General features: G+C 43.0%; 3 protein-coding genes across 7 annotated transcripts in view; 1 reads left to right on the top strand and 2 right to left on the bottom strand.

The window, feature by feature from the left end:
• gprc5bb (G protein-coupled receptor, class C, group 5, member Bb) overlaps positions 1–7,950 on the bottom strand; it is a 21,757-nt gene extending 13,807 nt beyond the window's left edge. Inside the window, exons 1-3 of one of the 2 annotated variants that reach the window (XM_068321432.1) lie at positions 6,086–7,950; positions 5,946–6,014; positions 5,702–5,849 (exon numbers count right to left, since the gene is read on the bottom strand). In XM_068321432.1, coding sequence (XP_068177533.1) covers positions 5,702–5,849; positions 5,946–6,014; positions 6,086–6,539 — 671 coding nt within the window. In that variant the 5' untranslated portion in view covers positions 6,540–7,950. The remainder of the gene's footprint in view (positions 1–5,701; positions 5,850–5,945; positions 6,015–6,085) is intronic. The other variant, XM_068321430.1, reaches the window with a different exon arrangement.
• LOC137600083 (LITAF domain-containing protein-like) overlaps positions 6,201–15,884 on the bottom strand; it is a 15,512-nt gene continuing 5,828 nt past the window's right edge. Inside the window, exons 1-5 of one of the 4 annotated variants that reach the window (XM_068321472.1) lie at positions 13,603–13,950; positions 11,157–11,352; positions 10,651–10,798; positions 10,016–10,178; positions 6,201–6,336 (exon numbers count right to left, since the gene is read on the bottom strand). In XM_068321472.1, coding sequence (XP_068177573.1) covers positions 10,073–10,178; positions 10,651–10,798; positions 11,157–11,313 — 411 coding nt within the window. In that variant the 5' untranslated portion in view covers positions 11,314–11,352; positions 13,603–13,950 and the 3' untranslated portion in view covers positions 6,201–6,336; positions 10,016–10,072. Of the gene's footprint in view, positions 6,449–10,015; positions 10,179–10,650; positions 10,799–11,156; positions 11,410–13,602; positions 13,951–15,884 lie in introns of those variants that run through there. The other 3 variants (XM_068321468.1, XM_068321470.1, XM_068321469.1) reach the window with 3 other exon arrangements.
• pkd1a (polycystic kidney disease 1a) overlaps positions 14,120–15,884 on the top strand; it is a 39,201-nt gene continuing 37,436 nt past the window's right edge. The window contains exon 1 of the mRNA XM_068321363.1: positions 14,120–14,584. Within this exon, the coding sequence (XP_068177464.1) occupies positions 14,295–14,584 (290 nt within the window). The 5' untranslated portion in view covers positions 14,120–14,294. The remainder of the gene's footprint in view (positions 14,585–15,884) is intronic.

Genomic DNA, 15,884 nt, shown 5'->3' with positions numbered 1-15,884 from the left:
TGTGTGAATGAAAATGTGTGTGAATGTTGTGTGTGTGAATGAAAATGTGTGTGAATGTTGTGTGTGAATGTTGTGTGTGAATGTTGTGTGTGAATGTTGTGTGTGTGAATGAAAATGTGTGTGAATGTTGTGTGTGAATGTTGTGTGTGAATGTTGTGTGTGTGAATGAAAATGTGTGTGAATGTTGTGTGTGTGAATGAAAATGTGTGCGAATGTTATGTGTGAATGTTGTGTGTGAATGTTGTGTGTGAATGTTGTGTGTGTGAACGAAAATGTGTGTGAATGTTGTGTGCGTGAATGAAAATGTGTGTGAATGTTGTATGTGTGAATGAAAATGTGTGTGAATGTTGTGTGTGTGAACGAAAATGTGTGTGAATGTTGTGTGTGTGAATGAAAATGTGTGTGAATGAAAATGTGTGTGAATGAAAATGTGTGTGAATGTTGTGTGTGTGAATGAAAATGTGTGTGAATGTTGTGTGTGAATGTTGTGTGTGAATGTTGTGTGTGAATGTTGTGTGTGTGAATGAAAATGTGTGTGAATGTTGTGTGTGAATGTTGTGTGTGTGAACGAAAATGTGTGTGAATGTTGTGTGTGTGAATGAAAATGTGTGTGAATGTTGTGTGTGAATGTTGTGTGTGAATGTTGTGTGTGTGAATGAAAATGTGTGTGAATGTTGTGTGTGTGAAAGAAAATGTGTGTGAATGTTGTGTGTGTGAACGAAAATGTGTGTGAATGTTGTGTGTGTGAATGAAAATGTGTGTGAATGTTGTGTGTGAATGTTGTGTGTGAATGTTGTGTGTGTGAATGAAAATGTGTGTGAATGTTGTGTGTGTGAAAGAAAATGTGTGTGAATGTTGTGTGTGTGAACGAAAATGTGTGTGAATGTTGTGTGTGTGAACGAAAATGTGTGTGAATGTTGTGTGTGTGAACGAAAATGTGTGTGAATGTTGTGTGTGTGAACGAAAATGTGTGTGAATGTTGTGTGTGTGAATGAAAATGTGTGTGAATGTTGTGTGTGAATGTTGTGTGTGTGAATGAAAATGTGTGTGAATGTTGTGTGTGTGAACGAAAATGTGTGTGAATGTTGTGTGTGTGAACGAAAATGTGTGTGAATGTTGTGTGTGAACGAAAATGTGTGTGAATGTTGTGTGTGTGAACGAAAATGTGTGTGAATGTTGTGTGTGTGAATGAAAATGTGTGTGAATGTTGTGTGTGAATGTTGTGTGTGAATGTTGTGTGTGTGAATGAAAATGTGTGTGAATGTTGTGTGTGAATGTTGTGTGTGAATGTTGTGTGTGAATGTTGTGTGTGTGAATGAAAATGTGTGTGAATGTTGTGTGTGTGAATGAAAATGTGTGTGAATGTTGTGTGTGAACGAAAATGTGTGTGAATGTTGTGTGTGTGAATGAAAATGTGTGTGAATGTTGTGTGTGAATGTTGTGTGTGAATGTTGTGTGTGTGAATGAAAATGTGTGTGAATGTTGTGTGTGTGAAAGAAAATGTGTGTGAATGTTGTGTGTGTGAACGAAAATGTGTGTGAATGTTGTGTGTGTGAACGAAAATGTGTGTGAATGTTGTGTGTGTGAACGAAAATGTGTGTGAATGTTGTGTGTGAATGTTGTGTGTGAATGTTGTGTGTGTGAACGAAAATGTGTGTGAATGTTGTGTGTGTGAACGAAAATGTGTGTGAATGTTGTGTGTGTGAACGAAAATGTGTGTGAATGTTGTGTGTGTGAATGAAAATGTGTGTGAATGTTGTGTGTGAATGTTGTGTGTGAATGTTGTGTGTGTGAACGAAAATGTGTGTGAATGTTGTGTGTGTGAACGAAAATGTGTGTGAATGTTGTGTGTGTGAACGAAAATGTGTGTGAATGTTGTGTGTGTGAATGAAAATGTGTGTGAATGTTGTGTGTGTGAACGAAAATGTGTGTGAATGTTGTGTGTGTGAATGAAAATGTGTGTGAATGTTGTGTGTGAATGTTGTGTGTGAATGTTGTGTGTGTGAATGAAAATGTGTGTGAATGTTGTGTGTGTGAATGAAAATGTGTGTGAATGTTGTGTGTGAATGTTGTGTGTGAATGTTGTGTGTGAATGTTGTGTGTGTGAATGAAAATGTGTGTGAATGTTGTGTGTGAATGTTGTGTGTGAATGTTGTGTGTGTGAATGAAAATGTGTGTGAATGTTGTGTGTGTGAATGAAAATGTGTGCGAATGTTATGTGTGAATGTTGTGTGTGAATGTTGTGTGTGTGAACGAAAATGTGTGTGAATGTTGTGTGCGTGAATGAAAATGTGTGTGAATGTTGTATGTGTGAATGAAAATGTGTGTGAATGTTGTGTGTGTGAACGAAAATTTGTGTGAATGTTGTGTGTGTGAATGAAAATGTGTGTGAATGAAAATGTGTGTGAATGAAAATGTGTGTGAATGTTGTGTGTGTGAATGAAAATGTGTGTGAATGTTGTGTGTGAATGTTGTGTGTGAATGTTGTGTGTGAATGTTGTCGGGTGTATCAACAGATTAGAAACTGAAGCTGTCACGTAACTCACGGGGGGGGGGGGGGGCGAGTGGTGAACAGGCCTTCATCTGTTTGCTGGTGAACACTGGGCCCAGGTGTCACCAGGAGACACTGACCATCCCTCTGCTGCCCTGAACAGCACCACACGCCACCAGCTGGGGGGGGGGGGCGTCACACTATGTAACTTGCTATGATCCAAGGTTTTGAACAGGTGTGATACTTTTGTGTGGCCACAGTGACCCTCAGTGCTCAGGAAGCGTTTGTGTTTGAACCAGACACCTGAAAAGTTAGAGGGAACACAGTTGTTCCCTTCCTCTGGATCAGAAAAAATTAATGATCTCCTCTGTTTCTGAGACAATCCAGCACCTCTTCTGGATCTTTGATCGTTTTCCACCTCCTCTGGATTGGATATCGTTCAGCATGATTTTCTGGATCTGAGCCCGTTTGGCACATTTTTTGGATCTGGTCTATATCATAGATATAGTCGAGTACAGTGCAGTCAGTACAGTACAGTATAGTACAGTCTATATCATAATTTTTTTAAATTAACCCTAGGGGAAATTACTTTGAGAAACAATGAAAGAAGCTTTATTTGTCATTATACACATATATAACAAAATTACCAGGTCAGATGGAGAGGTGGTCCTGAGCCACTGCCTGCTGGGCTTGCTACTACGGCCCATGACCTAAAGTTCCTTAGATGCATGTTTTTTGTGACGATGGGGGGGAAACCAGAGAACCCGGAGAAAACCCATTCAGACACGGAGAGAACATGCAAACTCTACACAGAGAGGCCATGGTGGGAATGCTGGGATTCGAGCCCCCAATCTTCTTGCTGTGGGCAACAGTGCTATCCACTAGACCCCCACGGCGTCACTCCAGTCTGTCTGTTTACACATGTGTGTGTGGTGAAGACCCTCAAACACACACAAGAGGCCTGTGTGGCAGAGGTGCAGCTCCCTATGAGCAGATTGTGGGGGGTCAGTGCCTTGCTCAAGGGCACCTCGACAGTGACAGTGAGTTCAGAGGTGAACTACTGACCACTGCAAGTTCACCCTCCAGACTTTTTGATCCACACGGGATTACATGGGATTTGAACCGGCAATCCTGCTGTTCCATCATTCCGGAATTCTACAATAACTCCTCCTCACAATGTGCAAAATTTTGTATTTTGATATTTAAAAAGCGTCATGACCCAAAGAACCAGATCGCGGATACAAGCGGCTGAAATGGTCTTTCTCAGACAGATAGCTGGTGTCTCCCTTAGAGATAAGGTAGAAACACTGCTGTTCACGAGGGGCTCAGAGTACAGTCGCTGGTCCTTTGCGTGGAAAGGAGTCAGTTGAGGTGGTTTGGGTATCTGGTGCGGATGCCTCCGGGACGCCTCCCTAGGGAGGTGTTTCTGGCACGTCCAGCTGGGAGGAGACCTCGGGGCAGACCCAGGACCAGGTGGAGGGATTATATCTCAACACTGGCCTGGGAACGCCTTGGGATCCCCCAGTCAGAGCTGGTGGATGTGGGGGGAAAGGGAAGTTTGGGGCTCCCTGTTGAAGCTGCTGCCCCCGTGACCCAACTACGGATAAGCGGTGGAAGATGGATGGATGGATGGATGGATGGATATTTAAAAGCAAAGAATTTTTATTAAAAATTGTAACACTCTTAATTGTTTTCTTTTATATTCACAAATGTAAATATCATAAACTGCATTCAGACATTTTTATAATGACACTTTGTCATGTAAAATTAATCTGTGGTTTGCTGACCAAAAACATTTTAAAAACTTTAAATTTCTATATCACCCATAAATTATTTAAGTATGGAATGTTTGTACATATTGCTGACTGGTAAATGTTATATAATAATTGTACACTGTTAGTACACGGTTATTCGTTTTGAAACATTAAAAAAGCAATCGCTCTCCGAACAGAACAGGCTGTACAATCGATGCTCCGGAAAGACTGAGGAGAGACGAGGATCTCAACAGCTGAACGTCTGCTTCTGTCGCAGGTCATCAACAGAAGAATGTCTGAAACAGCGCCCCCATGTGGCCAGATAATGTACTCACACAAATGTGTGTGTGTGTGTGTGTGTGTGTGTGTGTGCGTGCGTGCGTGCGTGCATGTGTGTGTGTCTTTCTTTAATGCCACTCAGAAACCACAAGGAAGACACCTGAGGAACATTCCTCTGTCGGTGTTATTATCGGAAACATCTGACCAATGAGGAAACAAAACAGCAAATCATGAAATCACCAAATCATTAATCACTAAAGCAGTTCGTGCAAATGTTTCACACTGAACAAAATTAATCACAGAGCGGTTCAGAAGTTACAGAGCAATATTCAAAGCATATATTTACATATGAATATTTCTTGACATTTGATTTAATGAAGCAAAACAAGAAAGAACACTTTATTCCACATAAGTCGGGGACAGAACCCAAAGCAGTTCTCTTAGGTTCATCGAGGGGACAGTGGCGTTTGTCCAGTAGCGTTTGTCCAGTAGTGTTTTTCCAGTGGTATTTGTCCAGTGGTGTTTGTCCAGTGGTGTTTGTCCAGTAGTGTTTGTCCAGTAGCGTTTTTCCAGTGGTATTTGTCCAGTGGTGTTTGTCCAGTGGTATTTGTCCAGTGGTATTTGTCCAGTAGTGTTTTTCCAGTGGTGTTTGTCTAGTGGTGTTTGTCCAGTGGTGTTTGTCCAGTGGTATTTGTCCAGTGGTATTTGTCCAGTAGTGTTTTTCCAGTGGTATTTGTCCAGTGGTGTTTGTCCAGTGGTATTTGTCCAGTGGTATTTGTCCAGTGGTATTTGTCCAGTGGTGTTTGTCCAGTGGTGTTTGTCCAGTGGTATTTGTCCAGTGGTATTTGTCCAGTAGTGTTTTTCCAGTGGTATTTGTCCAGTGGTGTTTGTCCAGTGGTATTTATCCAGTGGTGTTTACATCACATGCGTTTGTAGATGTACAGGATGCGGTTACATTTGGAACAGTAATGTTCCACATCCTTACAAGAGCTCACACAAAAAGGGATCAAACAGCAAGGCCAGATCCTGGAATGGAGCACAAGAAGAACGTCAACACAACACGCCCTCAAAGGCCCTTCAAAGACCATGAGCAGCCATTCTGTTGAGGCCCTTCCTATAGTGACTGACATGAACTGAACTTCAGTGACATTAACATTGTCATGTTGATTTTACTCACAAGAGAACCGCCAGTACTCCACAGATGGTCCAGGTGAGTAATCCGTTTTTGTATCCAGTCCTGGTGATAACAGTGGTTTGACAGTATGGACACATCATCTGTCCTGAGACATCAGTCAAATGGTTCTGGACCACCACCACCGGATTAACTGTGATGAAGACAACCCCCAACTTCTATAACACCCACTGGCAACACACACCCTGAGCCTAACCTCGACAAATGGGAAAGATTAGGAGAGTCTCACCTGTCTGAACGACCTGATGCTGTACAGTGCAGACAAGCGCCGGCTGTGTGACCGCATAACAGGAAACCCCTGAGAAAACCCAGCATGATGTAACAGGTCCAAACACGCAGGTAAAGGACGGATGAGCTTGGATGACTTACCAGTTTGGCCCAAAGTCTGGACCTGAGCCTGGGGTGGGTATTGGTTATGGGGTTGGTACGACGGTTGGTACTGGGGATTGTCCTGGTGTGGGTGCTGGTTTTGGTCCTTGGGTTGGTACGGCGGTGGGTGCTGGTTTTGGTCCTGGGGTTGGTACGGCGGTGGGTGCTGTTTTTGGTCCTGGAGTTGGTACGGTGGTGCTGGTACATCCATGGGGGTAAATTGATTCTTCTCTATTTTTCCAAGCTGTCGGCTGAAGCAGCAGAAAAGAAGCGGTGAAGGTCTGCAGAACCCCAGCCCGGAGCGTGTCGTCTGACGGCCAGCCAACAGACTGAAGAGAGTCGTGTCAGGAGCTTGGGTGACACCTGTAACAGAAACTTTCCAGTATCTGTTTTCATACCACGCCTTCTCGAACAGTCTGAAAACTTGCTCATCAAGGTGTGTAGAGCGTTTCATCCAACCAGCGGCTGGTTGTTGCCACAATGGATGATGTTTCTACACAAGAAAAAGCCGGTTTGGTGACATTCCTCCTTCACTAGGCTGACAGAAGAGACTGAATGTCACCCTCCACTAGTCAGGACTATAAATAGGACTGTTGGTCAGTAAACCTGTTACAAGTACAAATGGTCCTCAACCTACGAACACGACTGGTTCCTACAGGTTTTTCTGAAACTGAATTGTTCCTAAATTGTTGTTCATCAAATTTCAAGCTCTAATCTCCATCTGAGGTCATTTAAATATCATTCCTACTCTAAATACTAAACTAATGCCATTACTATAAATATTAAATTTCTCTTCCCTCAGACTGACCAGAAACAATTAAAGGACAATAAAACATGCCATAATAATAAAATCCTGTAGTACCGTGATGTAACTTTAACATCTCTACCACTGCTGAATGAGTTTTCTCCTGGGGGGTGTAGAGGCTAAGCCCAGCTTTAATCCACTGAGGTGTTCCACCACACTGACTTGAATGACGCGCTGATGTCACTTCCTTACATCAAAAATCAGACACGCCCCTTTATGTTTGATGACTGTTTCTCAGTTAATCCACCAATAGTTAACATCAACTAGAAAACATTCAGAGTTCAGCGTTAGTTAATGCTTCCTGACAGGAACCCATAAACTCCTCCCTCTATCTGTTTCTGACTGCCTGGATTCTCATCTGTTTCCTGGTTTTGCCTCAGTCTTATTCCGTCACCTCAATCCTGTCATTTGGTGTTACACTCTGGAATCAGAATCAATCAATCAATCAATCAATCAATCAATCAATCAATCAATCAATCAATCAACCTTTATTAGTCTATCTCTTAATCCCACCAGCAGACGTTCCAAGCGTTTTAACAGACAGACAAACCCAACAGGACTCGTCTTGTTCTCTGGGGGGTCGAACTAATTCCTCTCTCACTGCAGCTTAAAACCAGCACACCTGTTGCTGATTGGTTGATTTTAATCAGACAGAATCACACAGGTGAATCACACAGGTGAGTCACACAGGTGAATCACACAGGTGAATCACACAGGTGAGTCTTGTGACGAAAAGCCTGCGCAAGATCAAAACATAATGGAGATTTCTGGGTTCAAAATGTAAGTGGAGAAATGTAAAAATTGTGAATATTTTTGCTGAATGGAAGTGCATTTCAAGCTCACGTCCCAGGGTCTGTCTGACAATAGTGCATTCCTGTCAAAAAATGTGCACTGAAGACGCAAGGACACGAGCAAACGTGAACACCGCCTAATGGAGAGGCTTGAACAGCCCGCTAATAAGGCATTAAAGTAATACAATCTCGAAAATGTAAAGTAATACAATCTCGAAAATGTAAAGTAATACAATCTAGAAAATGTAAAGTAATACAATCTAGAAAATGTAAAGTAATACAATCTCGAAAATGTAAAGTAATACAATCTCGAAAATGTAAAGTAATACAATCTCGAAAATGTAAAGTAATACAATCTAGACAATGTAAAGTAATACAATCTAGAAAATGTAAAGTAATACAATCTAGAAAATGTAAAGTAATACAATCTCAAAAATGTAAAGTAATACAATCTCGAAAATGTAAAGTAATACAATCTAGAAAATGTAAAGTAATACAATCTCGAAAATGTGAAGTAATACAATCTAGAAAATGTAAAGTAATACAATCTAGCCACTGCATGGGGCGGCAGAGGCTCAGGGGTAGAGCAGGTCGTCCTATGATTCAAGATCAACAGTTTGATTCCCACTCCCGCCCTAAAGCACCCAGAGTGTGAGCTGACAGTGGGAGGTGTCAGCACGACTCTGAGGCACTGCCGAGGCGCCCTTGAATAAGACGCCGTCCCCTTTACAAGTTGCTCATTAGGGGCACACGATTCGCGCATAAAAATGCGTAAATTGTGCGCATAGTCGTTTGCGTCATATAGACGTTTGCGTCACATGACAAAATACACCAATCACGGTACGTGTTTGCATCACGTGACAAAAAGGGGACAGTAGAGTCTTTAAAGTCTTAAACAGTCTAAAATAGTCTTAAGTCTTTAAAGTCTTTACTGTCCCTCTGAAGGGACAGCAAATTCAAAATGAACCAGGTCTGTATTTGAAGTCGTCAGTCATCATCAGATCACCACCGCTGTATCCGCCGCAGCGGGTCACGGGGAGCTGGAGCCTATCCCAGTGACATAGGGCGTGAGGTGGGGGACACTCCAGGCACGACGCAAGTGCACTGCAGAGCCACACAAAGACATACAACCACTCACACGCACATTCACTCCTACGGGCAATTTGGGACCGGCCAATCAACCTGAAGCGCATGCTTTTGGAGGGGGGAGGAAGCCGGAGAACCCACGCAGACGCAGGGAGAGCGTGAGAACTCCGCACAGAGCGGGACTCAAACCCAGGTCCGCCGTGTTGTGAGGCGGCAGCGCTAACCACTGTGCCACCGTGCCGCCCTTGTATATACACAAGTAAAAAAAAGGCTGGTGGCATCTTAATTTTCTTTATGAGCAATGGGGACTTGGAAAAACAAAATTTATCGTAAGTTATGGAGCGCGCCATGACAGCGGAAGTGGAGCGATTGTAGACATCATGTGAGTCCATATCAATGCAGATAAAGCAAGAGACAAGGTAACAAGACGACATTTCACCGTTATTTATCAGGATATCTAAAATTATGTCATCATCATCAGATTCTGAAGACGAGTTTCCTGTGAACCCACCTGGGGGGGTAATTATTCCATATAATTACCACCCGATGTCTGCGGAGGATGAGAGTTTGGACACCTAGCGACTCATCCCAGGTGTCTTCACCTGAACCACATTCTGACAGAGATATCAAGTACTTATAATGTCCTGTTTGGGTTTTCTGTGTGTACGGAAAGTTAATCGCGCTACTGATGCTGATGTGCTAACCCATCAATGGGATTTTCCATATTATGTTAGCATTGAGCTAGCCGCCATTCGTTACTGTTGGACTGTGTAGAGCTAATAACAACTCTACTTTATATTAATATGTCTTGTTTTTATGAATGTATAAGGATCAGGGCCTGACATGATGTTTTTGTGTGCTTTATTTCAGTGTCACAGTGTCACATCACTTTTGATTTTGTTTCCTTTTCGCCAGTGATATAATTGTGCGATAATCTGGTCATAAAAACATTAATTAATTATACCCTTAACCTTGGAAATTCAGAATAAATACTATGGGTTGTGTGAAAATGATCTTACCTTCAAATCAGGGTTAGGGTTAGGGTTAGTGATCATGTCAAGGATTCATGGTGAAGACCAAAGAATAGCTCCATAAAAAGACAAAAGAAAACCAACGACATTTGGAAAACAAACAAAAGCAACAAATAACAACATGAAACATTGAGACAGAAAGAAAATAGAACAAAATCGAAACAAAACATCAGAAACGGAGTGAATGACTGTTGATCCGAGAACCTGATGCAGTTACCTGAGGGGGTGTGGGTCCATCTGATGTGACTGTGGTGTTTGTCCAGTGGTGTTTACATCACATGCGTTTGTAGATGTACAGGATGCCGTTACATCTGGAACAGTAATGTTCCACATCCTTACAAGAGTTCACACAGAAAGGGATCAAACAGCAAGGCCAGATCCTGGAATGGAGCACAAGAAGAACGTCAACACAACACGGCCATTAGCTCTGTGTGTGTGTGTGTGTGTGTGTGTGTGTGTGTGTGTGTGTGTGTGTGTGTGTGTGTGTGTGTGTGTGTGTGTGTGTGTGTGTCTGTGTGTGTGTGTCTGTCTGTGTATGTGTGTGTGTGTGTGTGTGTGTGTGTGTGTGTGTGTGTGTGTGTGTGTGTCTGTGTATGTGTGTGTGTGTGTGTGTGTGTGTGTGTGTGTGTGTGTGTGTGTGTGTGTGTGTGTGTGTGTGTGTGTCTGTCTGTGTATGTGTGTGTGTGTGTGTGTGTGTGTGTGTGTGTGTGTGTGTGTGTGTGTGTGTCTGTCTGTGTATGTGTGTGTGTGTGTGTGTGTGTGTGTGTGTGTGTGTGTGTGTGTGTGTGTGTGTGTGTGTGTGTGTGTGTGTGTGTGTGTGTGTGTGTGTGTGTGTGTGAGTATTCTACTGACACGAGGATTCCCAGTACTCCACAGATGGTCCAGGTTAGTAATCCGTTTTTGTATCTGGTCGTAGTGATGACAGTGTTGTGACAGTATGGACACGTCGTCTGTCCTGGGACATCCGTCAGCTGGTTCTGGACCAGCACCACCGATGTCACTGTGACGGTACCGTATGTTTGAGTTTATGAGTTTGTTGTACAAAAATATTCAATCTACAGACCTTTATTCGTATCGGGGTGCACCAAGAAGTCATTGCCCATTGCTCTGCCCCCACTATGTATTAAATTCAATGCTTACAGGTCCCTGGTATGTGTGTGTGTGTGTGTGTGTGTGTGTGTGTGTGTGTGTGTGTGTGTGCGTGCGTGCGTGCGTGCGTGCGTGCGTGCGTGTGTGTGTGCGTGTGTGTGTGTTTCAGGGGCCTGTACAAACATAAAAAATGCAGGTTCAAAAAAATAGAGTGAAAAGATTTCCCCACGAAGAGACAATAAAGTGAATTTCTTTCTCGGAGGACTTACCAGTTGGGACCGAAGTATGTGTTTGGTCCTGGGGTGGGTGCTGGTTTTGGTCCTGGGGTGGGTGCAGGTTTTGGTCCTGGGGTGGGTGCAGGTTTTGGTTCTGGGGTGGGTGCTGGGTTTGGTCCTGGGGTTGGTACGGTGGTGCTGGTACATCCATGGGCGTCTCCTGTTTCCTCTATCTTTTCCGAGCTGTTGACTAGTAGCAGAAAAGAACCGGTGAAGGTCTGCAGAACTGGAGTCCGGAGCGTGTCGTCTGACGGCTAACAGACTGCAGAGAGTCGTGTCAGGCACTTCCTCTAACAGGAATTATATAGCATCTATTTTTGTGCCACTCCTTCTCAACAACTTCCATCCAAGACGGGGTGGTTTGGTGACATTCCCAGGCTGGGAGAAGAAACAGAACCCTGACAGGTCCAGTAAAGAACACTGTCTTAGTAGTTTGGGTTAGGGTCAGGGTTAGGTTAGGGTTAGGGTTGGGGGTTACGGTTAGGGGTTAGGGGTTAGGGGTTAGAGTTAGGGGTTACGGTTTGGGGTTAGGGGTTTGGGTTAGGGGTTAGGGTTAGGGGTTAGGGGTTAGGGTTAGGGTTAGGGGTTACGGTTAGGGGTTAGGGTTAGGGTTAGGGGTTAGGGTTAGGGGTTAGGGGTTAGGGTTGGGTACGTCAGACAGCAAGTGAATCTTTTGTTTTCAAAGTCAGGAGCAGGAAAACTGGCGAAGCATCAGGATTTCAGGAAGTTTTACAAGGAACAGAGGTGATGTCTCTACAAGTGGGTCAGAACATCTCCAGGACTCCAGTTTTTCTGGGTTGTTCTGGGTCTGCAGTGGTTAGAATCTATCAAAGCGGTCCAAAGAAGAACAGCAGGGAAACAGCAACAGGGTCACCCCTAAACTCTAAACCCTCACCATAGCCCTAATCCTGACCCCTAACCCTAAATCCTAACTGAACCCTAACCCTAACCCCTATTACTTTAGTATTTACAGTTACTATGACATTACTTAAGTAGTTAGAGTAGTAATGACATTACAGTGACCCCTCGTTCCTCATGGTTAATGCGTTCCAGGAACCACACGTGATTAACGAATTCCGCAATAGAGCGACAAACTCTTTATCTTATTATTTAGGGTAACTTAAACATTTATGAAACCCTCCCCATGTCAGTATGGGGAGGGTTCATATCAGTATGTACCCTCCCCATCTGTGTTACCTTTAAAACACTCTGATAGACTGTTTAGAGCACTTTTATGTCTCACGGAAGTCAGAGATTCACAGAACGTAACACACTTCCGGATGCCGTCAGCCAATAGAATGCGAGTACGGTATCACATGACTGCCTACCAAACATCCGTGATGAGGTGAAGTTGCGAGTTCTGATAAGTGAGGGCGTACTGTGCTTTAGGACTTAGAAAAGTAATGACATTACTTTAGGATTTATACTAGTAATGACATTACTTTAGTGTTTATAGTAGTAATGACATTACTTTAGTATTTACAGTAATAATGACATTACTTTAGTATTTATAGTAGTGATGACATTACTTTAGTATTTACAGTAGTAATGACATTACTTTAGTATTTACAGTAATAATGACATTACTTTAGTATTTACAGTAATAATGACATTACTTTAGTATTTACAGTAGTAATGACATTACTTTAGTATTTACAGTAATAATGACATTACTTTAGTTTTTACAGTAGTAATGACATTACTTTAGTATTTATAGTAGTGATGACATTACTTTAGTATTTACAGTAATAATGACATTACTTTAGTATTTACAGTAATAATGACATTACTTTAGTTTTTACAGTAGTAATGACATTACTTTAGTATTTATAGTAGTGATGACATTACTTTAGTTTTTACAGTAGTAATGACATTACTTTAGTATTTATAGTAGTGATGACATTACTTTAGTATTTACAGTAGTAATGACATTACTTTAGTATTTACAGTAATAATGACATTACTTTAGTATTTACAGTAGTAATGACATTACTTTAGTATTTACAGTAGTAATGACATTACTTTAGTATTTACAGTAGTAATGACATTACTTTAGTATTTATAGTAGTAATGACATTACTTTAGTATTTACAGTAGTAATGACATTACTTTAGTATTTACAGTAGTAATGACATTACTTTAGTATTTATAGTAGTAATGACATTACTTTAGTATTTATAGTAGTAATGACATTACTTTAGTATTTACAGTGCTAATGACATATCTTTAGTATTTATAGTAGTAATGACATTACTTTAGTATTTATAGTAGTAATGACATTACTTTAGTATTCATAGTAGTAATGACATTACTTTAGTATTTATAGTAGTAATGACATTACTTTAGTATTTTTAGTAGTAATGACATTACTTTAGTATTTACAGTGGACTTTACTGCCCCCCTGTGGGAACATGATGTTTTACACTCCTTACATACTCACATTATGTTCAGGCCCCTGAACACAACACGCTGGGGGCCTGTAGGCATGCAGTCACAAACAAGACATGGGGAGGCAGAGTGAAGGGTCGCGCATGGGGGATCGCGCCCCAATGACCATCTTGTGGGGGGGATGGCACCTTGCTCAGGGGCGCCTCGGCAGTGGCTGCGGGGTGAGCTGAGGATTTCCTGGCGGGAGCGGGACTCGAACCACCAATGTCTGCTCTACCGCTGAGACACTGCCCCCCCAAATGATCACATAACCTGTGTGGACTTTAGTTCGATGGATCGATCAATCAATCGTCTACACAGGTCACGTGGTTTTCTCCTTCACATCTGTTTTTTGTGCAGCTCGTTTTCATCAACTTCAGATTAAACTGGATGTCCTGATGAGGAGGAACGACGACGCCCAGCGGCGGCACTAGGAACTGCAGGAGGAGGGAGGAAGAGAGAGGAAGAGGAGGAGGAGGAGGAAGAGGAGGAGGAACTTCTCCAGACTTTTTTTCCCCGAAAGGATCGTGAGGAGCTCCGTTAGATTTCCAGAGGACGGATCCGTGAAGAAGGAGAACCAAACGGCGCACATTCCCCCCTTCTGCTCCTGTCTCCGTCCTGGGGACCAGACGCGTCCGGCGGGGCGGCTCCTGACCCCCCCGGGCTGGGGACTCGACCATCGGGGCGATGAGACGCGGCTGAGCGATGCCTGCTGGAAATGGACAGACTTCCTCCAGGCGGAAACATGTCGTCCGCGTCCCGGGGCTGCCCTTCCTGTCCGGCCTGCTGGTGGCGCTGTGTTTCCTGGAGGCATGGGGCAACGGGCCGCGGGGGGACGGCGGGCCGCGGGGGGACGGGGGGGCCTGCAGCCCCTGTCCCGTTAACTGCAGCTGCGCGCTGACGCGGCTCCAGACTTCCTGCGTCGTCAACTGTTCCAGCAGCGGGCTGGAGAGGGCCCCGGCGGCGGGGGACGTCCCGCTGGCCACCAGCGTGCTGTGAGTCCCGGCGGTCCGGTCCGGGGGGGGTGATGTGGGGGGGGGGCGCAGTTTAAAACACAAAGTTCAAGAAAGTTCTCGTCCACGGTTTATGTGTGTTTCTTTATGTTTGCTGTTTTGAGGCTTCTGGGCTTCTGTTTGTTTGTTTGTTTGTTTGTTTGTTTGTTTGTTTGTTTGTCTCGTGAGTTCATACAGTCAGGCTGCAGGTCAGGTGACGTCACACACTACTCGGTCTGTTAACCGGCAATGATACGTTCTTATTAATAATTAATGAGCCAATCAGACTGTTTACTGCAGACACACCGACGCTGATTGGATGCGTGCTGAGACATGTCACTGGAGGCGGAGCTAAAAAATAACAACAATGATGATGATGATGATGATAATAGTAATAACAACAACAATGACTATAAAGACAACGATAATAATGACAAAAATGATAATAGTAATGATAATAAATATAATAATAATAATAATATATTATAATAATAAATCTGTTTTTGTTTCACACACACACACACATAAACAGACACAGACACGTTAACACACACACATTAGAACACGTACATGTTATAACACACATGTTAGAACACACACGTTATAACACACGTTATAACACACATACGTTATAACACACATGTTATAACACACACACACAAACACACACGTTATAACACCAACATGTTATAACACACACACATGTTATAACACAGACACGTTATGACACACATGTTAACACACACATATATTCTAACACACACACGTTATAACACGGACACGTTATAACACAAGCACACACACGTTATAACAAACACATGTTATAAAACACACACACGTTATAACACACACACACACACACACACACACACACACACACACACACACATTATAACACAAACATGTTACAACACACACACACATTATAACACAGACACATTATAACACACACATGTTAACACACACACATGTTTTAACACACACACACATTACAACACGCACATGTTCTCACACACATGTTAGAACACACATATGATAACGCACATACGTTATAACACACACGTTATAACACAGACATGTTATAAGATACACATGTTAGAACACACACACGTTACAACATGCACATCTTATAACACACATGTTAGAACACACATGGGGGCGGCAGTGGCTCAGTGGTAAAGCGGGCGGTAGAGCGGGTCGTCCTATGATTTCGATTCCCGCTCCCGCCCGAAAAAAAAAACAAAAAAACCCGGAGGTGAGCTGACAGTGGGAGGTGTCAGCTCACCTCTGGAGCACTGCCGAG

The sequence above is a fragment of the Antennarius striatus genome, chromosome 8 (assembly GCF_040054535.1).
Source record: "Antennarius striatus isolate MH-2024 chromosome 8, ASM4005453v1, whole genome shotgun sequence".
Lineage (NCBI taxonomy): Eukaryota > Metazoa > Chordata > Actinopteri > Lophiiformes > Antennariidae > Antennarius > Antennarius striatus.
Note: the sequence above shows the minus strand (reverse complement) of the source record. Positions and strands in the feature narration are given on the sequence as shown.